This window comes from Panthera uncia, chromosome E1 (genome assembly GCF_023721935.1).
Source record: "Panthera uncia isolate 11264 chromosome E1, Puncia_PCG_1.0, whole genome shotgun sequence".
Lineage (NCBI taxonomy): Eukaryota > Metazoa > Chordata > Mammalia > Carnivora > Felidae > Panthera > Panthera uncia.
This window is the reverse complement of record NC_064814.1, coordinates 54493444-54513545: the sequence shown is the minus strand read 5'-3', so window position 1 is coordinate 54513545 and position 20102 is coordinate 54493444. Positions and strand designations below refer to the sequence as shown.

The window sequence follows — 20102 nt, the reverse complement described above, 5'->3', positions numbered from 1 at the left end:
TCAGCTCAGGTCGTGATCTCATGGTTTGTGGGTTCGAGCCCCGCGTCGGGCTCTGTGCTGATGGCTCAGAGCCTGCAGCCTGAGATTCTGTGTTTCCCTCTCTCTCTCTGCCCTCCCCCTGCTTGTGCTCTGTCTCTCTGTCTCAAAAATAAATAAACATTTAAAAAATAAATAAATGAATAAGCAAACAAAAAAAGACATTTGCCAGGGGAGGCGATAAGGCCTTCAGTACTTCAATGGTCATGACCTTCTCTCTCCTCAAGGGAACAGCTCACGTGTGTCTCCAGCTCACGTGCTTGGGATGGAGCCACACGGACGTGCAGAACAGACCGTGAGCCCCTCCCAAGATGTGGCCCGTGGGTTCCAGCACCTGCCACGGACCACCTTCACCAGCCCAGCGCAGGGTGGCTCTCCTCTCGCCCCGCCCCGTGGGTCCTACCGGCCCCGGGCAGGGAACTCACGCTTTGGTTGAACATGTCTGTCTCGTGCCGCAGCTGTGTATACTGGCATAGATGTTGTCGAATCATCTCTACCCTCTCCGCCTCCAGCCGCTCTAGCTCCTGCCGAGGAGGAGACCACACAGCCCTGAGCTTGCGCCCTCACCTCGGGGGACCTTCCCACCATGCAGGTCCCAGCCCGCCCTGTATGCAAGACACGCGACTTAATTGTCCTCGATGATTTTAACACACAAGCATCGCTTGCCCAAAGCGCGCGGCATTACGGGGGGAGCAGCGGGGTTCAAAGCAGGGTCTGTCGGGCTCGGACTCCTGATTCTGCACCAGTGCATACCCAGCCCTAGTTCCCCGACGAGGTGGACAAAGAGGTCACGTGTGGAGGTTCTGTGCCTCTGACACTTGGGACTCTGTCCCTGGGCCTCTGCGGAACAGCCTCCCCTCCTCTGTCCATTCCGGGTGCTGAGGTGCAGACCAGAGACCAGGTCAGGGGAAGCAAGGAGCGGGGGGGGATGGCCATTGGGAAACGGAAGAGAAAGGGTTTGTCCTCTGGCTTCTAGAGGGTTCCGCACCTTGGGAATTTAGGGGATCAGACTGCTGTTCTGGGCACAACTAGGTCACTGCCTAAGTGATTAACAGGGAAGGAGGGTAAGTCAGGGGGGCTTAATTAGGGGATTAACCAGGAGGAAAACTGGGTCACTGTCCCTGGGGGAGGCCTCTAATCTGCTCTGGGGGGCTGACACGTGGGGAAGGCAGAGAGTTCTTCTGTCCTGTGCTGGATGGATGAGGATAGCTTTGGGCGGTGGAGACAATAATGCCTGGCCCAAGACCTCCCTTCTCGTCCAACCCGATGGCCCAAGTGCCAACCACGCTTCACTGTCCAATCCAACGGGTGCTGGGGAGGAGATGCTCTCCCTTCACAAGAAATACTCAGGAAGGCAAAAGAAAAGGGGTCTGATGCCTATTCCCTGTGCCCTTTGGGCAGGGACCTCCCCTCCCATTCTCCCTAAGTACCTACTACCTCCCATCCCACTCCAAACGTGCTTCTTATCCTTCTGGGGGTGGGAAGGGTCATTCGTCCTACAACCTGGCTATTTGTCCTAAAGGCACCACTGTACATTTGGCTGAGGGCATCCTTGGATGACCCTGACCCTTCAGAGGACAGCCAAGGAGGACACAGTAAGACTCAACCCTCTCCTGTGTCCACACAGCTAGGAAGTGCCCAAGCAGGATCTGAATCCACACAGACTGGCTCAGGGTCGAGGTCTTGACCTTGGCGGTAGAGCAGATCTAATGACCACCTCGACGGCCACCTCCACTCCATCATCCTCACGGACGCCAGCACCCCCCCCCGCCCAGGACTTCCTGAGCACGGGTCCCTGTGCCGACACGCTTACACATCTCTGCTCACTCACCAGTGTGGTGGTCACCATCTCTTCAAACCACTTGGACTGGGCCTGGTTGTAGAGATCCACGCAGCGCATGAGGTCATCTCCTGGAAGAGACCATCAGCCACCATCACACTCTGTCTTGTCCTCACCATGGCTGCCCTCTCGTGTCCCTGGGTCGTGGAAGCCACTGGAAAGCGGACAGATGGAAAGCAGAGCAAAGGAAAGGGGCCACCCAGCATCACGAGAGAACAGCTTCGGAGTGCCCATCGGAACTTGACCCCAGATAACCAAGAACTCAGGATGAGGGTTTCCTTAGCGTGTGTACGTGCGAACGTGTGCGGTGCTCCCAGGGCACCCCCAATCCTACCATGAGCCCAAGGAAAGCTTCCCTCTCTAAAGATCCCAGTTTCATTTGACATTGGAGGGTCCTTCTTGGTTTTAAAACATGTCACGGCAACCTGGAAGCAGCCAAGAGTTCAAAAGGAAGTCTGCAAATTGTGTGTGTGTGTGTGTGTGTGTGTGCGCGCGCGCGCACCCCAGAATATAATTCTGAAACACAAAATAACATGTCTGATGGTTTGTGGCTCGTTCATGTGCAGCGAGGGTACAAAAACATGCACTGGCAGCTATATATCAATCCCAGGACAGGGGTGACAAAGAGAGGGAAACAGGGTAGGTGGGAGGGAATGAGCTCTTCCCACGGCATTTTATTTCATAAAAGAGAGACGGGAAACCAACATAACTACTCAATCTCGATGGCTGGCATGTTACTACCTTCTGTAACGGCAGGTACATTTGAAGCCTTTCGTTAACCAGAAAGAAAACACGCTTTATGTAAAAACAATCGCAAACATTACTAAGTACACAGGCACCAAGAACCTCATCACCCAAAACACAGTTCCTGGACCTGTAGCATCAACGTGCACGGAGAACTTGCTAGAAATGCAGGTCTCTGGGCACAGAGGAGGCCTGCCGAACAGGAAACTGCATTTTCAGAAGAGCCTCGGGTGAGTGGCATGCACCTCGCAGCCGGGGTACCACCAGAGCACGTGGCTCCGTCTCAGTGTGGTTTTCTGATCATCGCAGGGTGCCAGAGACGGGAAGGCATCGTGGTCTTTGTTCGCGGCGGGAAAACCTCATGAGCCAACCCGAAGCTCGCTCTTTAGGTCTAGTATGGTAATTCCAGCAAATTCAAAGTTACTTAATAATATCCCCTGGCTCACGGGTATTCTGAAATGGAGGTGAAAGAAATCAGGGAGACTCGTGTCCACGTGACCCAGGGCCCAGCTCAGTACCCCCTCTACCGAACTATACCTAGCCAGCTGGGAGACGGGGCTGAGTAACAGAACCCAGTCAAGGGCTGTGTTCATTTTGCTTTTGATCTATGGCCAGCGAATGGGTCCCCGATCCCAAGACGGAATGACCAGGAGAGAAGGAAGTGTATGCTTCACTGCAAACACATTCCCACCAGCCCCCACCCGCCGCCTGGCCGAGGGGGGTCGGCATATCACCCTACAAACGTACAATGATAAAACTCCCAAAGCCCTCTCTGTCGATCCCGATTTCGAGAACATGCTTCGGAAAACTTCTCCGACACCAGGAAATAGGGCAGCTGAAGGAGACTGTGTCTTCTCTCCAAGTAGCCCAAGGGTACCCTTCTGAACAAGCTGAGTGGGAAAATGTGGATTCTGGAACCAGAGTATCCGGGCTGTCTTACCGGCATCCCTGTGTAGGAGCTGTGGGAACCTGAACAAATCAATGAACCTGCTTAAGCCTCAGTTTCCTCATCTATGCAAACATCTATAAAACAACAGTACCTTCACAGGGTCATGTGGACAGTTAAGTCACCCGATACCTGTCTGGTGTTTGGAACGGACACAGGCAGAGTTAGCGCGACAGTAACGCGAGCTAAGGGGGTGACGGTGACAAATGAGGTCAAGCCCCCTGAGGACCCAGAGGTGCTCCCTTCCAGCAGCCTTGGAAAGGATGAGGGAGGGAAGGAAAAGAAAGGAGAGAAGAAAAGGAGGCATCTTCTGGGTAACATGCTGTCCAGAGAAACGGAGACAAGGAGTCTTTGGAAGAAAAGAAGGTGAGATTCTGGGGAACAGGGCTCCATGACTGTGATCCTGGGGAATGTTTGTCACCTGCCATCTGCTTTCTCGCCTGTAAAGGGCATAGAAATACCTCCCTGCAGGAATGGGGGGGTTCAATGCGGAGGCTATGACACACGGGGCCGGGCACCTCGCACATAGAAAAGGTTTCGGAAAGGTAGACTTTTTCACAATCAGATCCAAGGACAAGGACAAGTCACTTCCATCACAAAATAATTCCAAACTTTAGGGATAAGAGACGTATTGTCTGATGGCAATGCACCCAATGGAGACACAGCAAAACCAGAGAGCCAAGGTAACCGAGCCCCCGGCCTGTGAAAATGCAACATTTTCTAAATTTGGCTTAAATTTAGTAGAAGTAGCAAATCGCAAGATTCATCTAGAACACAAGAGAAAGGAAAACACGAGAAATCAGGACTTGAGGAACGTGGTAAGGAGCAGTAGTGTGAGGAAAAATAAACGCCCACCGGGGCAAATATTTACATATTTATTTTTGAAATCTGGGGTCAAAGGCAAAAAAAGTGATTAAAAAAATATGCAGAAAGGAAAGGTCTAAGTCAGTCACAAAACCCAGAATTTACAAGGGAAAAGGGACCACTGTACAAAGAAATTCAACAAAACAAGCCAGAGAGAGAAGAAAAGAAAGAAACACAAAGACCAAAATTAAATGATCGAGGGCAACCCCGGAAAAATATTTCCAATTCAAACCACAGAAGGTTAATTTTCCTGACACAGAAACGTAATCCTCGTCAACCAATCTGTCAGAAAAAGACCAGCTACGTCGACAAGAAACTGGGGACAGGACAGGAGTTCATCAGTTCACAAGAAAAAGTCACACGTGACCTCTACAAGTCTGTTTTTAAAATGCTCAAACTCACTCAAAAAGAAATGTAAACTTGAGTTACCCACACAATATGGATGCTCACTAGACAGCTATGGTGTCGAAGTCGGATCGCACACAGCGCTGACCGGAGTTTAGGGAACGGACATCCCTACTTTCGGTAACACGCACACCTCTCTGGAAAGCCATTTGCAAATGCCCACCCAAACCCACACAACGCTTTGACCCAGAAAATCCACACCTGTGTTCTCTCTATCCGAGGACTGAGTCTCACATACACACAGATACCGGGACACTAACAACCATCACGGCCGCTGACGAATCTGAAAGTCCTGCAAACGTCAACCAGGTGAACTCATGAAATAAATTCGGGGCCAATCACACACTTGGACACTATTCAACCATTTATGAAGTCCGATGTACAGGGGACGCCCAGGTGGCTCAGTCAGTTAAGCATCCGACTTCGGCTCAGGTCACGATCTCATGGTTTGTGAGTTCGAGCCCCATGTTGGGCTCCGTGCTGACAGCTCGGAGCCTGGAGCCTGCTTCAGAATCTGTGTCTCCCTCTCTCTCTGTTCCTCCCCCGCTCGACTCTGTCCTCTCTCACTCTCTCTCAAAAATAAATATTAAAAAAAATTTTTATTTTTAAATTCAAACACTCGTAAGTGTTCATAGTGATTATATCCAGTGGAGAAGAGTTTATGTTCTTAGGTGCTGATTACAATGTTTTGCCAAGCAGTGACAGAATTTTATTTTTAAAGTAACTTAATAAATTAAACGAATTTAAATAGCCTCTCCCTGTCCTGGGGTTCCCTTCTCAACCCCCGGTTAAGTACATTACGCCTTCTATTTCTGGATCCAATTACCACCAGGCATTGTAAGATCTTTCCATCGAATGTTGTGTTTACGTGACATTGCTTTGCTATCCGCTCTTCCTACGCCACTGTATCTCGTAACGTCCAGACGGTGGCTCCTTTGTTCTATGATGAATGAACTGTCCCGAGTTCACCAGCAGTTGAGGTGGGAAAGACTCAGAAGCCATCTGATCCAAACCCTAATCACAGCACATGCTTTAATCCCGGAGGGCAACACGCATTGTCCTTGCAGGCGGTTAAACTCTGGGTCTCTAGGGGCTCCTGGGTGGCTCAGTCGGTTAAACAACTGATTTCAGGTCATGATCTCATGGTTCGTGGGTTCGAGCCCCGCATGGGGCTCTGTGCTGACAGCTCAGAGCCTGGAGCCCGCTTTGGATTCTGTGTCTCCCTCTCTCTCTGCCCCTCCCCTGCTCTCTCTCTCTCTCTCTCTTTCTCTCAAAAATAAACCTTAAAAAAAACCCAACAACTCTGGCTTTCTGAAGGAATATTTACTAAGTTTTTTACTGGTTTACCCTTCTTGTGCATCGGCTAATTTTTGCCACAAGGTGGAAGCAGAAACCGACTCAACTGGGGGAATCTTCACGAGAGAAGGTGAAATCTGGTTATTATTTCACTGAACAAGACGTGGGCCTCCGTTCTGGGGCAGGAGAGCCCTGATCGCCACGGGCGAGCCCTTGGAGTATCACTCCCTGGGGAGGTGGGGGGTCTTTACTTCTGCTATGGGCTCCTTGCAGGGACAGGACACGGTGTCACCGCCCCCACCCCAGCCTGGCCTTTCAGTGCAGCCAAGGCCAAGGTCGGGGGAGGGCAGGAGAGGCGGGGGGGCGGGGCTGGCCGCACTCACCAGCCTGCGTGGACTTCCTCCTCGCCTTCTTGATATCCTCCTCTGTCTTGTTGCTCAGCTTGATCTCCAGCTGCTGGGTCTTTATCTCCAGGTCTCTCTGCCTCTCTGTGAGGGCCTTCCGGGCCTGGGGTCCAACGACACGGGGACGCTGCTCACAGGGCCCCGCGGGTTATGTGGCCCCCCTCCCCCTTGCCGGATAAGAGTCCTCTCTTCCCCCTGGTTCGTGATGTTTTTTTCCCAGCAATGCTTAGTGGCCGGAAGCACCAGCCAGCCCATTTGGGGGCCGGATGGGTCCTTTGCCAGCAGCAGCTGGCAAACTCGGGGGTGCCCACAGGAGTACGCATCCCTTGTCCTGCACCCCTCCCCAAGGCGCTGGGGTCAGCAGCTCCTGGCGAGGTCGGACCTCCCAGGCCTTGGCAGGGGAGCGATGCACTCAGGAGAGAATTGGCCCCGGGAGGCCCGGAGAAGGGCCTGTGGACCAGCACACGAGCCAGCGGGGGCTGTCCCACAAAAGCACGGTGCGTGTGCCTGAGTGAGCCCCACCGTGTCTCCCACTGGCCCTGTGGCAGTGACCCGAGTGCCACGGGGAAGCGGCTCCTCCCTGCCCCTTTGGCTGGGACGGGGCTGGAGGCTGGCGCTCCCCGCCCCCCACCCCTGCCACGGAGGAGCCGGCCCACCCGCTCCCAGCAGGTCCGGCCTCCCGGGCCGCTCACCTTCTCCACTGCGGCGTGACGGCTGGCAAGCTGCTTACGGAGGTCGGTGATGTGGTGTTCACACTTTTTCATGTCCTTCTTAAAGTTCTCCCGGAAGTTCATCAGGGGCTTCTCGACCTCGCTATGAAGCTGTCAAGGACAGGAGGGGGGACGCGCTCAGGGCCCCGGGACGGCCGCCGCGGGAGGAGGAGGGGGGCGCTCTCCCCAACTCCACAGGGGAAGGTGGACTCGGGGACAGTGGCCTGGGCCACCCGACAGGAAGGCAGAAAGAAGGCGCCAGGTGTCAGGTCTCCGGTGAGAGGAGGTCCCCTCAGCTGGCGAGGCCCCGGGGTTCACGCCAACGGACCGAGGGTTTGGTTAGTGTCCGAAGCTTTCTGGGCCCTTCATCCGCTGCCTCCTACCTCCTGCCTCCTCTCGATTCCTAGAGCTGCCCGTCGGGTTTTGCTCAGGTGCCCGTCACCCTTCCCTTCCCCACTGGGAACCTCCTGGGGGCAGAAACCAAAAGCCCACCTCTGTGTCCCCAAGCACTTTGCACAGCGACTGCCACACGGACGCCATTTAATTAGAGGAACTCAAGTCAGCTCTCTTTGTTGAACATCTGCTACGTGCCAGGCACTGGGACCGCAAAGGTGGTCTGGACACAGTTCAGAGCCCGAGGAAGCCCCGGTGGGAGCTGCTGGAGGCCGGGAGAAGCTCACAGCTGCGCCCAGGAAGGCTTTCCTCACCCCTCCCGCCTGCATGGGGACAGGTGCACGGACCCTCCCGCCAGAAGGGGCCGGCCTCGCCCTTCGAGGGCCAGAGAGGCGCTGGGTGACGGGGGTATTTCGAGCTTTTTCTTTCTCTTTTATTCCTTCCCTTTTCCCTACTCCACTCTCTTCAGGAGAGATTTTACTTAAATGTGTGTGTGTGTGTGTGTGTGTGTGTGTGTGTGTGAACATAGGTTATGTTTGATGAGAAAACAGATCAGTGTGGGTCTGTTGCAGGCACAATCAGAGCCCAGAGGACTCACACTCTCAGAGTCTCATTCACCCCTCCACTCAGTCTCCCGGAGCCCCCCCAGGCCCCTTCCCCTGCCCCCCCCCCCCCCCCAGCCTCCTGGAGCTCCCCACCCCCAGGCTCAGCCTCCCAGAGCAGTCCTCCCCCCAGATTCAGCACTCGGCCTCCCAGAAGCCCCTGACTCAACCTCTGATGGGCCCCCCTGATGGCCTTCCAGGGTCTCTCGGCCTGCACCTGTCCCAGAAGTGCCTTTGAAAAGCACAGCTGAACCATCCTGGACACAGGACCTCCCAACACTGGACATCTGTCACTTCTCTGTCTTCCTCTTCACCAGGTTCTGGCTACATTGTCTCTTTTTCTGGAGACCTCAGGACTTGGGCGTTTGCAGCTCTAAGCCACCAAATACTCGGGACTGTGACCTCCAAGAGGGCAGAGGCCCTGCTGGCTTTGCCCCCACTGTGTCTGCAGCGTCTGGTCGGAGCCCATGCGGGCCAGGTGCCCCTTTACTACCTGGGAGAATGGCAAAATCTTCAGTGCCCAATGCCCAGGGTCAGAAATTGACACCTTTGTGGTCAGATGACCTTTAAAGGCTAATAGAGGGCAGGCCATCCAAACAGCCCTCTCCCCCTGCTGTGAGTTGTAAAGGCTTCCTATGAATTTTCTGTGTCCCTTGAAGTTGCCTTGCAGAGGAAAACACCCCCATCTGGTGGCAGCTTGTAAGATGCTTCAGGCCTGAGAGCAGCCACTGAGGACTGCGTAGATCCCTTTCCCATACAGATCAGGGGAGGAGTAGCCAAACTTAGCTTTCGTAGGAACCTGCCCCTGACTGGGGGGTCTGTGAGGGGTAACTCAGCCTGCTCACTCGGTAACTCTGGGGTCTCTTTCCCAGGGCCTACAAAGGGAATTGATTTCCAGATTTCCATGTGCCCAGGAGTGACCCCCTGAGGGTGTTTTCAACATTCATCCTGGGCTCCAGTCCCCCAGTTCTGTGGTCTGGGGGAGGGGCCCAAGAACCTGCCAATATACCAAAATCCGTTCCCCAGATTTCGAATGACTTTCTGGAAACATAAGGCCACTGGTTGTCATACACAGGCAATCCCATAGATAGAGACCCATGGATTCTCCTGTATTTTAAGTGCTTTTAAAAAAAAAACTAATTAAAAAAAATTTTTTTAACATTTATTTATTTTTGAGAGACTGAGAGACAGAGCATGAGCAGGAGAGGCGCAGAGAAAGAGGGAGACACAGAATCCGAGGCAAGGCCCAGGCTCTGAGCTGTCAGCACAGAGCCCAATGTGGGGCTCAAACTCACAAACCGTGAGATCACGACCTGGGCGGATGTCAGACAGACATTTAACTGACTGACACACTCAAGGGCCCCTAAAAAACTAACTTTTTGGGGGCTCCCTGGGTGGCTCAGTCGGTTAAGCATCTGATTCTTGATTTCAGCTCGGGTCATGATCTCATGGTTCGTGGGATCAAGCCCCCACAGTGGGCTCCACACTGAGTGTGGAGCCTGCTTGGGATTCTCTCTCTCTCTCTCTCTCTCTCTCTGTCTCTCTGTTTATGCCCCTCCAACTCTCTCTCTCAAAATAAATAAACATTAAAAAAAAAAGGCTAATTCTTTCTTTAAGAACTCTGGCTGAGTGTCCTCTTATACTCATTCTTAACTGTTGAGCATCTCTCTCCATCCAGATGGTGGAAGGCCTTCCTAGACATTTGTCCTCATGACCTCCCTGCTGTCTCAGGTGGGACAGGCCCCTGGAGCCACTGTCTGCCTTTCCAGAACCCTGGAACTCTTGGCCAGCCCCTCCTGTCTTTCACCTCCACATCGGAAGACAATCACAGAAATCACAAGTCAGAAGGGATGTCACAGACAATCTGGTCCTGTGCTTCTCGAATGGTGGGTTCCTGAGATTTGTGAGATCAGTTTAGGGTCAGGACCAACTTTCTGACGAGGACAGACCAGACGGGAACAGGACACATCCGTGCATTTCAGACAGGACAAGTGCGCCTTTGTGAAACATTGGTCTCAGCCACGCATGTGTGTGGCTAGCTGGGTACGGGTACCTGTGTGTTCTGGCTGCCCGTGTAAAATGCATTCCCGTGGGAGTAAGTTCCAACAAGTTTCAAGTACATTTCAAGCCACTGAGCTGATCCAAACTTTTGAGGTCACATGTGAAAAAAAAAAAGGGAAGCCCAGAGACGCTAAGACTCGCCCAAGGTCACAACGCTTGTGAGCGATGGCACGGACGTAAGGCTCATGTCTCTTGACTCCCACTGTCCCCCGCCTAAGAGCTTCTGTCTGCAGTGCATGGCCTCTGCTGCATGATTAGATTTTCTTCGATCAGAAGGAACTTTTCTATTTTCCCTTCTTCGGCTGAAGTCAGGTCTAACTTCCTTTTGTACACAGTAATCTTCTTTCTTTCTCGGCCTGTTGCTATCAGCTGTGGCTTAAGCCAGCAGACTAGCAAAGCCTGAGAGATTGCCATAACAAAATTGCATTTTTTTTTTAACATTTATTTATTTTTGAGACAGAGAGAGACAGAGCATGAATGGGGGAGGGTCAGAGAGAGGGAGACACAGAATCTGAAACAGGCTCCAGGCTCTGAGCTGTCAGCACAGAGCCCGACGCGGGGCTCGAACTCACGGACCGCGAGATCATGACCTGAGCCGAAGTCGGGACGCTTAACTGACTGAGCCACCCAGGTGCCCCTTTAAAAAAATTTTTTTTAACATTTATTTTTGAGGCAGAGATAAAATTGCATTTTTTAAAGAGCTCTTGCCCCTGACATGGAATATTCAGAGCGGAATTTCAATGAGCCCTCTGGAGCAGACAGTAAGATGGGTTTCGGGCATTTGAAGCCATATGACCCATGGCGGGTAGATAAACCCTTGGAGCCTCTTGGATTTAACCACACGACCACGCGGCTGCTACTGTGATTGCCTAAGGCCACCAGCGGCTCTCATAGAAAATCTGCGTTTCGTGGGCATTCTTCACAAACCCCCCGCCATCGGGTGCACGGAGTGAAGTCAGCCTTGCTTCGTCAACTCCTGACTTAAAACATCCCGACCATCCCCTGGGGAGGGAAGGGGGCCTGGAGATTCAGCTAATGAGTGATCGTGCCTGAGTGATCACACTTCCAAAATAATCTGTAAATTACAGGGTTTGGAGAGCTTTGGGGTTGGTGAGCATACCCACGTGCCGGGCTGGTGGTACAGCCCAACTCCACAGGGACAGAAGCTCCTGGGGTCGGGACTCCTTTGGACCTCGCCCTACATGCACCTCTTCATCCGGCTGTCCGTCTGTATCCCTTATGACGTCTTTTAATATATAACAAACCAGGAAAGCTAAGTACACGTTCTGGAATTCCTAGCAAATTATCAAACCCGAGGAGGGTGCGGTGGGAACCCCATCTTGCAGCCGCCGTTCAGACGGAGGTGTGGGTAACCTCCGAGCCTCCTACTTGCAACGGACATCTGAATCGTGACAGAGTCTTGTGGGATGGAGCTGCTGCCCCGTGGAATGGGACACCAGAACTGCGGGGCGCCCGGCTGGTGTCAGAGCAGTGGTGGGGGTGCGAAGAAAATGGTGCCTCGGAGAGCATTTTGTCACCTGCTAAGCGCTCTATAGACAATCAAGACTCAAGGGTCCTGCTGATGGGGAGTAGATGCCACCAGGGTTCCTGGGGACCCAGCAGGCGACCGTTCAGAGCTTGTAGAGCCGGCTGCAGAAAGAGGACAGAGCCCCTGGGGCCGGGACACGAGAAGGGAGGCCCCCGATGCGTTAGGGTGTTACTCGCTGGGAGCCCAGAAGGTCTCACTCACAGCTGGGGTCAACCCAGTCTCAGGGCGCTAACATCCTTCAGAAGCGGGGAGTCCGGTAACAGTTTCTTCCTCCCGCCCCAGCTCTTTATAGAGCCCCTGTGTGCGTCCTCGCCGTTTTGAGCCATGAATTCCGCCCTGTGTGTGCAGAGGACCATCACGGGGTGGGGTGGCGAGGTGTGTACAAAGCCGATTTCTGTCCTGCAACAGCTCGCATCCCTGGGGGACCCCAATTCCTATAAGGAGAGCGCTGGAGAACAGATGCAATCAAGTGCTGAGTGTGGAAGTCAAAGAACAGTCGCCTTAGGGAGATGCTATCTTCACGTTACAGTAAAGGAGGCAGCGTGCCCTTCATGTTCAGGGGCTCAGAGTTTAAATGCATTGTGTGAGGTCCTCACGGGGCTGCCGTGTCTGACTGGTAACTGGGAAGGGTGTGGACCCCAGGAGGCAGAGGTCACTGGGAACAGTGCCACTCTGAACAGCCTCTCTTCCCATAGAAGGTAACCATGCAGGGTACCTGGGTGGCTCAGTCAGTTAAGTGTCCCACTCTTGGTTTTGGCTCAGGTCACGATCTCATGGTTTGTGAGTTCAAGCTCCACGTTGGGCTCCATATTATCAATGTGAAGCCTGCTTGGGATTCTCTCTCTCTCTCTGTCTCTCTCTCTCTCAAAGATAAACACTTTAAGAGGCAACCATGTTAAAAATAAAAAAATAAAAAAATAAAAGGCAACCATGTTAGTGGGTAGCCCTATCAGTCATGCACACTTTAGTATGAATTATTTCACTTCAGACATTTGGTTTACTTTTCCCCTGAAGAGTAGGTGAGAGCCTTAAAAGGAATTGGAGATATGAGCTGGGGGTGAGGGGGGATGGCATGGTGGTGGGGGACAGGGTCATTTGGAAACACAGAGAAATCCAGAGAGAAAGTAGGGCTTCAAAAGATGGGGGGTGTCAGAAGGAGCAAGTCAGTTGTCCCTGTTCATTCACTACTTTCAGAAAATATTCATTAAGCATCTACTGTGTGCCCGACCCCACCCTGAGTACTGAGGGCAGAAACCATACTGCCCTCAAGGTCATGGTGCTAGATTCTGTAGGACCAAACAAAAGAAGGGTCAGCTACCTAGTGTGACAACAAAAAACCAAAAAATCCTCCCCGTGGCGCAGTCTAGCCTCTCCTGACAGCAAGAACATGCACACATGTTCCTCTGACAGCCCAGCAAAGTGAGAGTGGGGGGTCCCCTGAGGAACTTTGGGGCACCCACTCTCACAGGTCACAGAGGTGTACTGGGGCTGTTTGGCAGAATTTGTAGAAATTTTGTGAGCCGCCTGTTAAAGATGGCCGGTGTGAAAAATTAAACATGATCTACACTTAACCAATCATATTAAAAACAAAGGTAATGGGGAGCCTGGTTGACTCGGTCGGTTAAGCGTCCGACTTTGGTTCAAGTCGTGATCTCACAGTCTGTGAGTTCGAGCCCCACATGAGGCTCTGCGCCGACAGCTCGGAGCCTGGAGCCTGCTTCGGATTCTGTGTCTCTCCCTCTCTCTGCCCCTTCCCCGCTCGTGCTCTTGTCTCTCCCTCCCCTCCCCTGCAAAAAAAGATTAAAAAAAATTTTTTTAAATAAATAAACTTAGATGTAAATTAAAAAATAGTTAAAAAAAAGAAAATACGAAATAAAAAATGAGAGTTGCAAGAATAAAAAAAAAAAAAAAAATGGAAACAAAGGCACCGAATACTTAGCGTTTATGAACCTTTTACTCTTCTCCATGCTCCTGACGGGCGCTAACGGCTACCGACGCCATTGCACGGGGACAATGGACACACTGGCTGATGATGGTGAGCTCTGGGGACTCTCTTGCCCCCACTGGAAATCTACACCACGGAAAGGGGCCGAGAGCACACGCTGGAGAGGCTACTGTGAGCCACTCGGCAGCACACGGCCGCGGACCGCCAGCCCGGAGGGGCCGCAGGGACGGACAGCTTACCTTGGCGGAGAACTTGAGGTGAACTTCCGCCTCGTCCGCGAGGCTCTTCTTCACCTGGGCCCACGCTTCTCCCAGGGAGCTGCAACCCAAAGAGGACTGTCAGACCCAGACCCCGGACGGCCACGCTGCCCTCGGATCGGAGATCTCGGCCCCTCCTGGGCGGCGGGGACGGCGGGTCTCGACGTGGAGCCCGCCCGAGACGGCACGTGGATGGGGCAGAAAACGCCTGTTGAGCAGCGCGCTCTAGCCTGGGAGCCAGGTGAAGCCGGGAAACACCCGGAGCTCAGAGAATCGGGGGGAGATGAGAGAGGAAGGTGGGGTACAGCTGCAGGGCGGGACCTGACACCTGCCTGTTACTGCCCCCCGTGCGCACCCCAGTGCCCATCCCTGGTTCAATAACGGGCGGTGCGAAGGCCTGCTGGTCAGTCAAGGGAGAACAGCCACGTTCTCAGGGAGAAGCAGATCTCAAACAGAAGGTGCCACACAGCCCTGCCTGCGGGCAAGCCTCCAGCGGCCTGACTTCCAAGGGGGGCAGAGACGGACCCCTGTGCCGAGGGACGGCTCACGGACGCCCACACAGCAGGGAAGGCTCTCCGTCCCCATCCTCAAGAGGCGTGGCTCCTGCCGGTCCTGATTCCGGGCTGTGACCTCTGGTGCCGCCCACACCTTCCCGGAGAACGGCAGAATCCCTTTTCCACCCCAAGGAGATGTTTCAAACAGAAGCATCTCCCCAAGTCCTCAGGGCTTTCACATGTGGCCCCCAGGCCCCACTCTCCACTCCTTGGAGCTCCTGAGCCTTGCCGGCCTTCAGGTGATGCCCCTGCGTCCTTGCTGGAGACCTCCCCCCGCCCCCCCCACACTGTTCAGGTCACTTAACTGCATCAGAGAGCCATTTTCCTCCAAAGAACTGAGCTCGAGTGACACGGCACATGGCTCCCGGCTTTTGAGCGGGGCCAGCGGCAGCTGAGAACGAGTCCCTCTGGTCACAGCCCAGGCCTGTGTGGTTGTGGCACGGGCTCAGGCCGAGCGGGCGTGACGGGAAACGACCGACCAATCTTATCTAGGAGTCCCTCGGGTGGTCGTGGCCGGGGAGCGGAGCCCCCCCAGGGAAGAGCAGGGGTGAGAAATGACGGTCCGAGCTGCTGGCGGGTAGGGGAACAGACCGCGAGGTCCAGAAGCAGACACAGCATCTCAGTGGGGAACGGATGGTCTTTTCAATAAATGGTGTGGAGACCACTGTAGAGCCACAGGGAAAAGAAGCAATGTCGACCCTGACCTGACACCACACATACGGATGAAGTCAGGACGCAGCACATCTACAGTGAAAGCTGGGACTGCACAAAAGCAGGCCCAGGGGGAGCAGGAACTCAAAGACGGGCTGACAGACAGGAGCCGTCCCTGCACCGAGCTGCTCACGGGCCTACAAACGAGAGCCCAGAAGCCACAAAGGCCCTGGCTGGTGGGGAGTTTGTAAGTCTACCGTGGGCAGAGCGTGAGGTCAGCCACTGGCCAGTGACGGCTTTAGTGGCCTGCGCAGGTCACCGGCTGTGGGGAACGACAAGGTCCTTGGCCCCACCTCCAGGCTGGGCACCCAAAGCTGGGCGGACGCCCCTGTGAACATGCAGCTGGGCCCGTCTGAGCAGATACCCTCCCCCAGACACCCCCCCGCTCCCCCCCGCCATCCGGAGCCACCTTCACAATCGAGAAAAAAGCAATTTAGAAAATGCTCTCACTTGAAGACCGATTTTTCCATCTGATGAGAGGTTAATGAAAGAAATCAAACCTGAGCTGTGTTTCCGTTGCAATATCCAGTCCGAGGCATATGCCAAATCGGAACGCAGGTTACTGGTGCAATTACCAACCAGAAAAGACACAAATCCCATTTCCTTTCCACACAGGCGAGAGGAAAAAAAAAAAAAAAAAAGGAAACTGCAGGCGGAATAAACAATCCGATCTTGCCTCTCTACCAACGTGCACATACCCTCTTGGAGTCTAATGGGGGCCGGCACCTTCCTGGCCTGCCCCAAATTCCTAGGACGGGGCCCACGTGTTCACCACCCCGCCACAACCCCACGGTGCCTGCCGGAAGGAGCGTGTGCGTGTGCGTGCACGGGGACAGGGCACGGGGTCATGCCTGTGGGCAGGGGTGCAGCATCCGTGTGTGTGAGCGAGTGTATGTAAGGGGTGGTGGTGAGGGCCTGGCTCGTGCAGCTGGGAGCATATGCTGCTGAGCATGTTGGCAGGATGGAGTGTCCTTGGCACTAGCCCAGGCCGAGGAGGCGGCAGCCGGAAGGTTCCGGATCGGCATTGTGGTTTGCAGGGCACGGGGATGTCCAGGAAAACCTCCGTGCCAGGTCGGAGGGGCGACTCCCCACTCCCCCCGACGATGCCATCTCGAGCCCAGTGCCTGGGCCAGGAGGGGGCCACCAGGGCAAGCTCATTTCTGTCTGCAGAGGAGCCCCTGACCCCCCAGGGCCACCCTGTGCCCACCAGGCCAGTGACAGGCCTGTAGAGGCGGCCTCTTGGCTGCACCACGAGCCCACGCAGAGGCCACAATCAAAGCCGCCTTTGGTTGGCACAAGCCATCCCCTGAAGGCCTCAAGCCACGCAGGCAGATCTGGACTTGTTCAACATTGCAGCCGTCTGCCAACCACAACCACACACGACACAGCGTCCCCCTTCCTCGGGGCTCACCTCCCCTTGCAGAAGGGGCCCCGACATAGACCGCACCGGCGGGAGAGACCTCGGGGGGAACCTTTTGCCTCTAACCTCCCGAGCCTGGTGTTCTTTATTCCCGAGGCGAAAGTCACATCATGTGAAATTAACCGTCTTAGAGAGAACGGTCCTGCGGGGCATTTCGTACGGTGACCACATTGTTCAACCACTACCCTCCACCTTGTTCCAAAACATCTGTATCCCCCTGTTATGCACTGTTTGTGGACCCCCCCCCACCCCCAAATTCATATGTTGAGGCCCTAAGCTCCCTACCCACAGCGGGGCTGTTATTTGTAGATGGGGACCTCTAAGGAAGTAATTAAGGTTATGGGAGGTCATAAGGGGTCGGGCCCTGGCCCAGTTGGGTTCCTGTCCTTGTAGGAAGAGTCACCAGCGAGCCTCAACACCCAGAAAAGGCTGTACTTAGAACTCTAGAGGAGAGGTCTCACCAAAGCTGCTGGCACCCTGATCTTGGACTTCCCAGCCTCCAGAACCACTGTAAATTAAATTTCTATTGTTTAAGCCGCCAGGTCTCTGGTATTCTGGGAGAGCAGTCCAAGCAAATGAATGCACACCCCAAAAAGAAACCCCGTACCTGGGGGGTCTGGGGGGGGCTCAGTTGGTTAACCATCTGACTTTGGCTCAGGTCATGATCTCACGGTTCGTGAGCTCGAGCCCCACGTCGGGCTCTGTGCTGATGGCTCAGAGCCTGGAGCCTGCTTCTGATTCTGTGTCACCCTCGCTGCCTGCCCCTCCCCCAATCGCGAGCTCTGTCTCTCAAAAGTAGACATTTAAAAAGTTAAAAAAAAACCCCAAACCCGTACCCATTAAACAGGGACTCCCTGGCAACCAGCCACGTTCTTCTGTCTCTGTGGATGTCCCTATTCTGGACATTTCACATAAACAGAATCCTACAACATGCAACCTTTTTGTCCAGCTTCTTCCACTGAGGATAATGTTTTTCAGGTTCATCCACGAGGCAGCACACAGATCAGGACTTGATCCCTTCCTGTGGCTAAATAACATTCCATCACTTATCCATATATGCAACGGGGATGTACCCGATGTGCTAATCCATCCACGTACGGATCCGTCCATATGTACGGACACACACATATACACAGATTCGTCTTGAGGATCTGTTTCCAGTTCTATTGGGTATAAACCCATGAGTGCAACTGCCGGGTCATGGGGCCATTCTGTTCAGTATTTTGAGGCGCTACCAGTTTTCCATGGCGGCTGCACCATTTCACGTTCCCACCCGCGGGCTGAAACTCTTTGTTAAGGGACACGCAGAGTAGACTACTCTCTTCCTTCAGGAGGGATGCTTCTGGGGCCTGGAGGGTGTGGGTGAGCCTCCCCCAGCCCAGGCCCCACCCAGGGAGGGCAGGACTGTCAAAACTGGAGAGGAAGGGGAGCCGGCCAGAGAGAACTCTAACCAATGGGGCCGGGTACAGAATCGTCTCCCCACCCCCACCCCCACCCCCAGTTTCTTCTCAGCCTGTCCTCAGAGACAGGGGATTCGATTCGGGGGCAAGGGGGTGCTGATATACTCCAGCATCTGGTGGGAGGCCCTCGGTCACGGAGGAGTGTGGAAGGGCCCATCCTAAGTATGGATGTGCACACCGGGGGTCGCGGGTGCCCGGCCTGAGCCAGGCCTGGCAGACTTCCCCATTTAGGGGAGGCCACGGCAGCGATCAGCGATGCAAAGAGGAATCCACCCCCGACTTCCTGCCCCCTGTCCCTCCCCACTCACCCTTCCTCCTGTGCAGCCAAGGAGTTCTGAGAGAGCTTAGCTAAGTTCTTTGCATACTCCTCTTCAATCTTTATCCTGCAAAACGGAGAAAACCCAACACGTCAGCCCCCCGGTGCGAGACTGCGGGTCTGACCCGCTGACCGGCCGCTTGTGAACTCTGTAAAGGAACCCACTAGACCAGACGCTCTGACAGTTCGGGGCTCTTGTCCCTCCGCTGACACACGGCAGGGGTTCCCCAACTATCTGCTGAAGGAACGAACTTCTCTGAACCTCTGTCTCTTCTTCTGTGAAATGGGATGTTCCCAGCTGTCTGCTGGGCTGTCGTTCACACAGCTCCCAACCCGGGGCTGGGCACTCGGGAGGCCTTCAGATGGGTGAATGTAACTTGTGATGCCCACAGGCATGCCCGGTGGTCCTCACCTCCCGTCCAGCCCCCAGTGCCTCTAACTGTCAAGCTGCAGGGCACAGGGATTTCCATGGAAACCAGGCATGTGGCTGATTCCAGTTCCCTAGAGAGGGAAGTTGCCTTGGTTTTTGCTTTCAGCAGGGCGGGCCCTTGACACACTTTCAAGGCAACTCTCTGGGGGGTGTTCCGTATTATCTGGCACATGGCGTTAAAGTGTCGTCAAAGGCACTGTTCACCGCCTGAGTGGTCCTCTGGGCCTTGTGGGGACAGGGGCCACCACTCAGAAGCCCCGGGCCCGTCGCTGGGCAAACAGGAAGGCCCCGGAGATGCTCTGAGGGGCTGGGGCACTCGTTCCCAGCGGCTTCAAAGCTGATGGCCCAAGGGTGTGGCGATGTGGAAACGGGGGGCCTGACTGAGCCCCGTGGCATCATTCTGAGCAAGAATCCTTTTCTGCTTTGGCCTGAGAGACCCACAGCCATGTTCCTCCCCTCCCGGCTCTGCTCTCACCTCCACCTCCGGCCGCCTCCGGGGGCCGGCTGGAGTCTATCTCCTGGTCTGTCACTTCCTAGCCTTCGCTCTGCCCTCCCCAGGGTGACCCGGGGCGGGGGGCCGGTCTGCAGCCCCCAGCCGGCGGTCAACACATCTCTCTCGAAAGGAGATCTGACCACGGCACACTCCCAGCTTCACGACTCCAAAGATTCCTCGAGGTCAATGGCACACACCAGGCAGGGGCCCCGGCTCCACTCGCCCATCCGCCCCAGGCCGCGACCACGGCAAACCACCCGGCCCAGCACGCTCTACCCGGGCACCTCCACTCTCGCTTGTCTCCCTAGCAGACCCCGGCGGGCCGAGAAAAGTCTGCACTCCTCGCGGAAGACCAGAGTGTTCTCAAAGGGCAGATCCCGCTTATCTGTCAACACAGTGGTGGTGTTTTTTTTTAATTTTCTTTTTAACGTTTATTCATTTTTTGAGAGACAGAGAGAGACAGAGCATGAGTGGGGGAGGGGCAGAGAGAGAGAGAGGGAGACACAGAATCCGAAGCAGGCTCCGGGCTCCGAGCTGTCAGCCCAGAGCCCGACATGGGGCTCGAACTCACAGACCATGAGATCGTGACCTGAGCCAAAGTCAGCTGCTTTGCCACCTGAGTCACCAGGTGCCCGGCCTTTTCCTGTATTTTATACCACTGTTTCT

The 20102-nt window shown here is 54.6% G+C and overlaps 1 protein-coding gene across 5 annotated transcripts in view; it reads right to left on the bottom strand.

Moving 5' to 3' along the window:
- Positions 1–20102, bottom strand: part of GAS7 (growth arrest specific 7) — a 218107-nt gene that overhangs the window by 6927 nt on the left and 191078 nt on the right. For 3 of the 5 annotated variants that reach the window (XM_049638099.1, XM_049638102.1, XM_049638100.1), the window contains exons 8-13: positions 18506–18580; positions 14035–14113; positions 7228–7356; positions 6515–6638; positions 1868–1947; positions 462–560 (exon numbers count right to left, since the gene is read on the bottom strand). In XM_049638099.1, coding sequence (XP_049494056.1) covers positions 462–560; positions 1868–1947; positions 6515–6638; positions 7228–7356; positions 14035–14113; positions 18506–18580 — 586 coding nt within the window. The other 2 variants (XM_049638101.1, XM_049638103.1) reach the window with 2 other exon arrangements.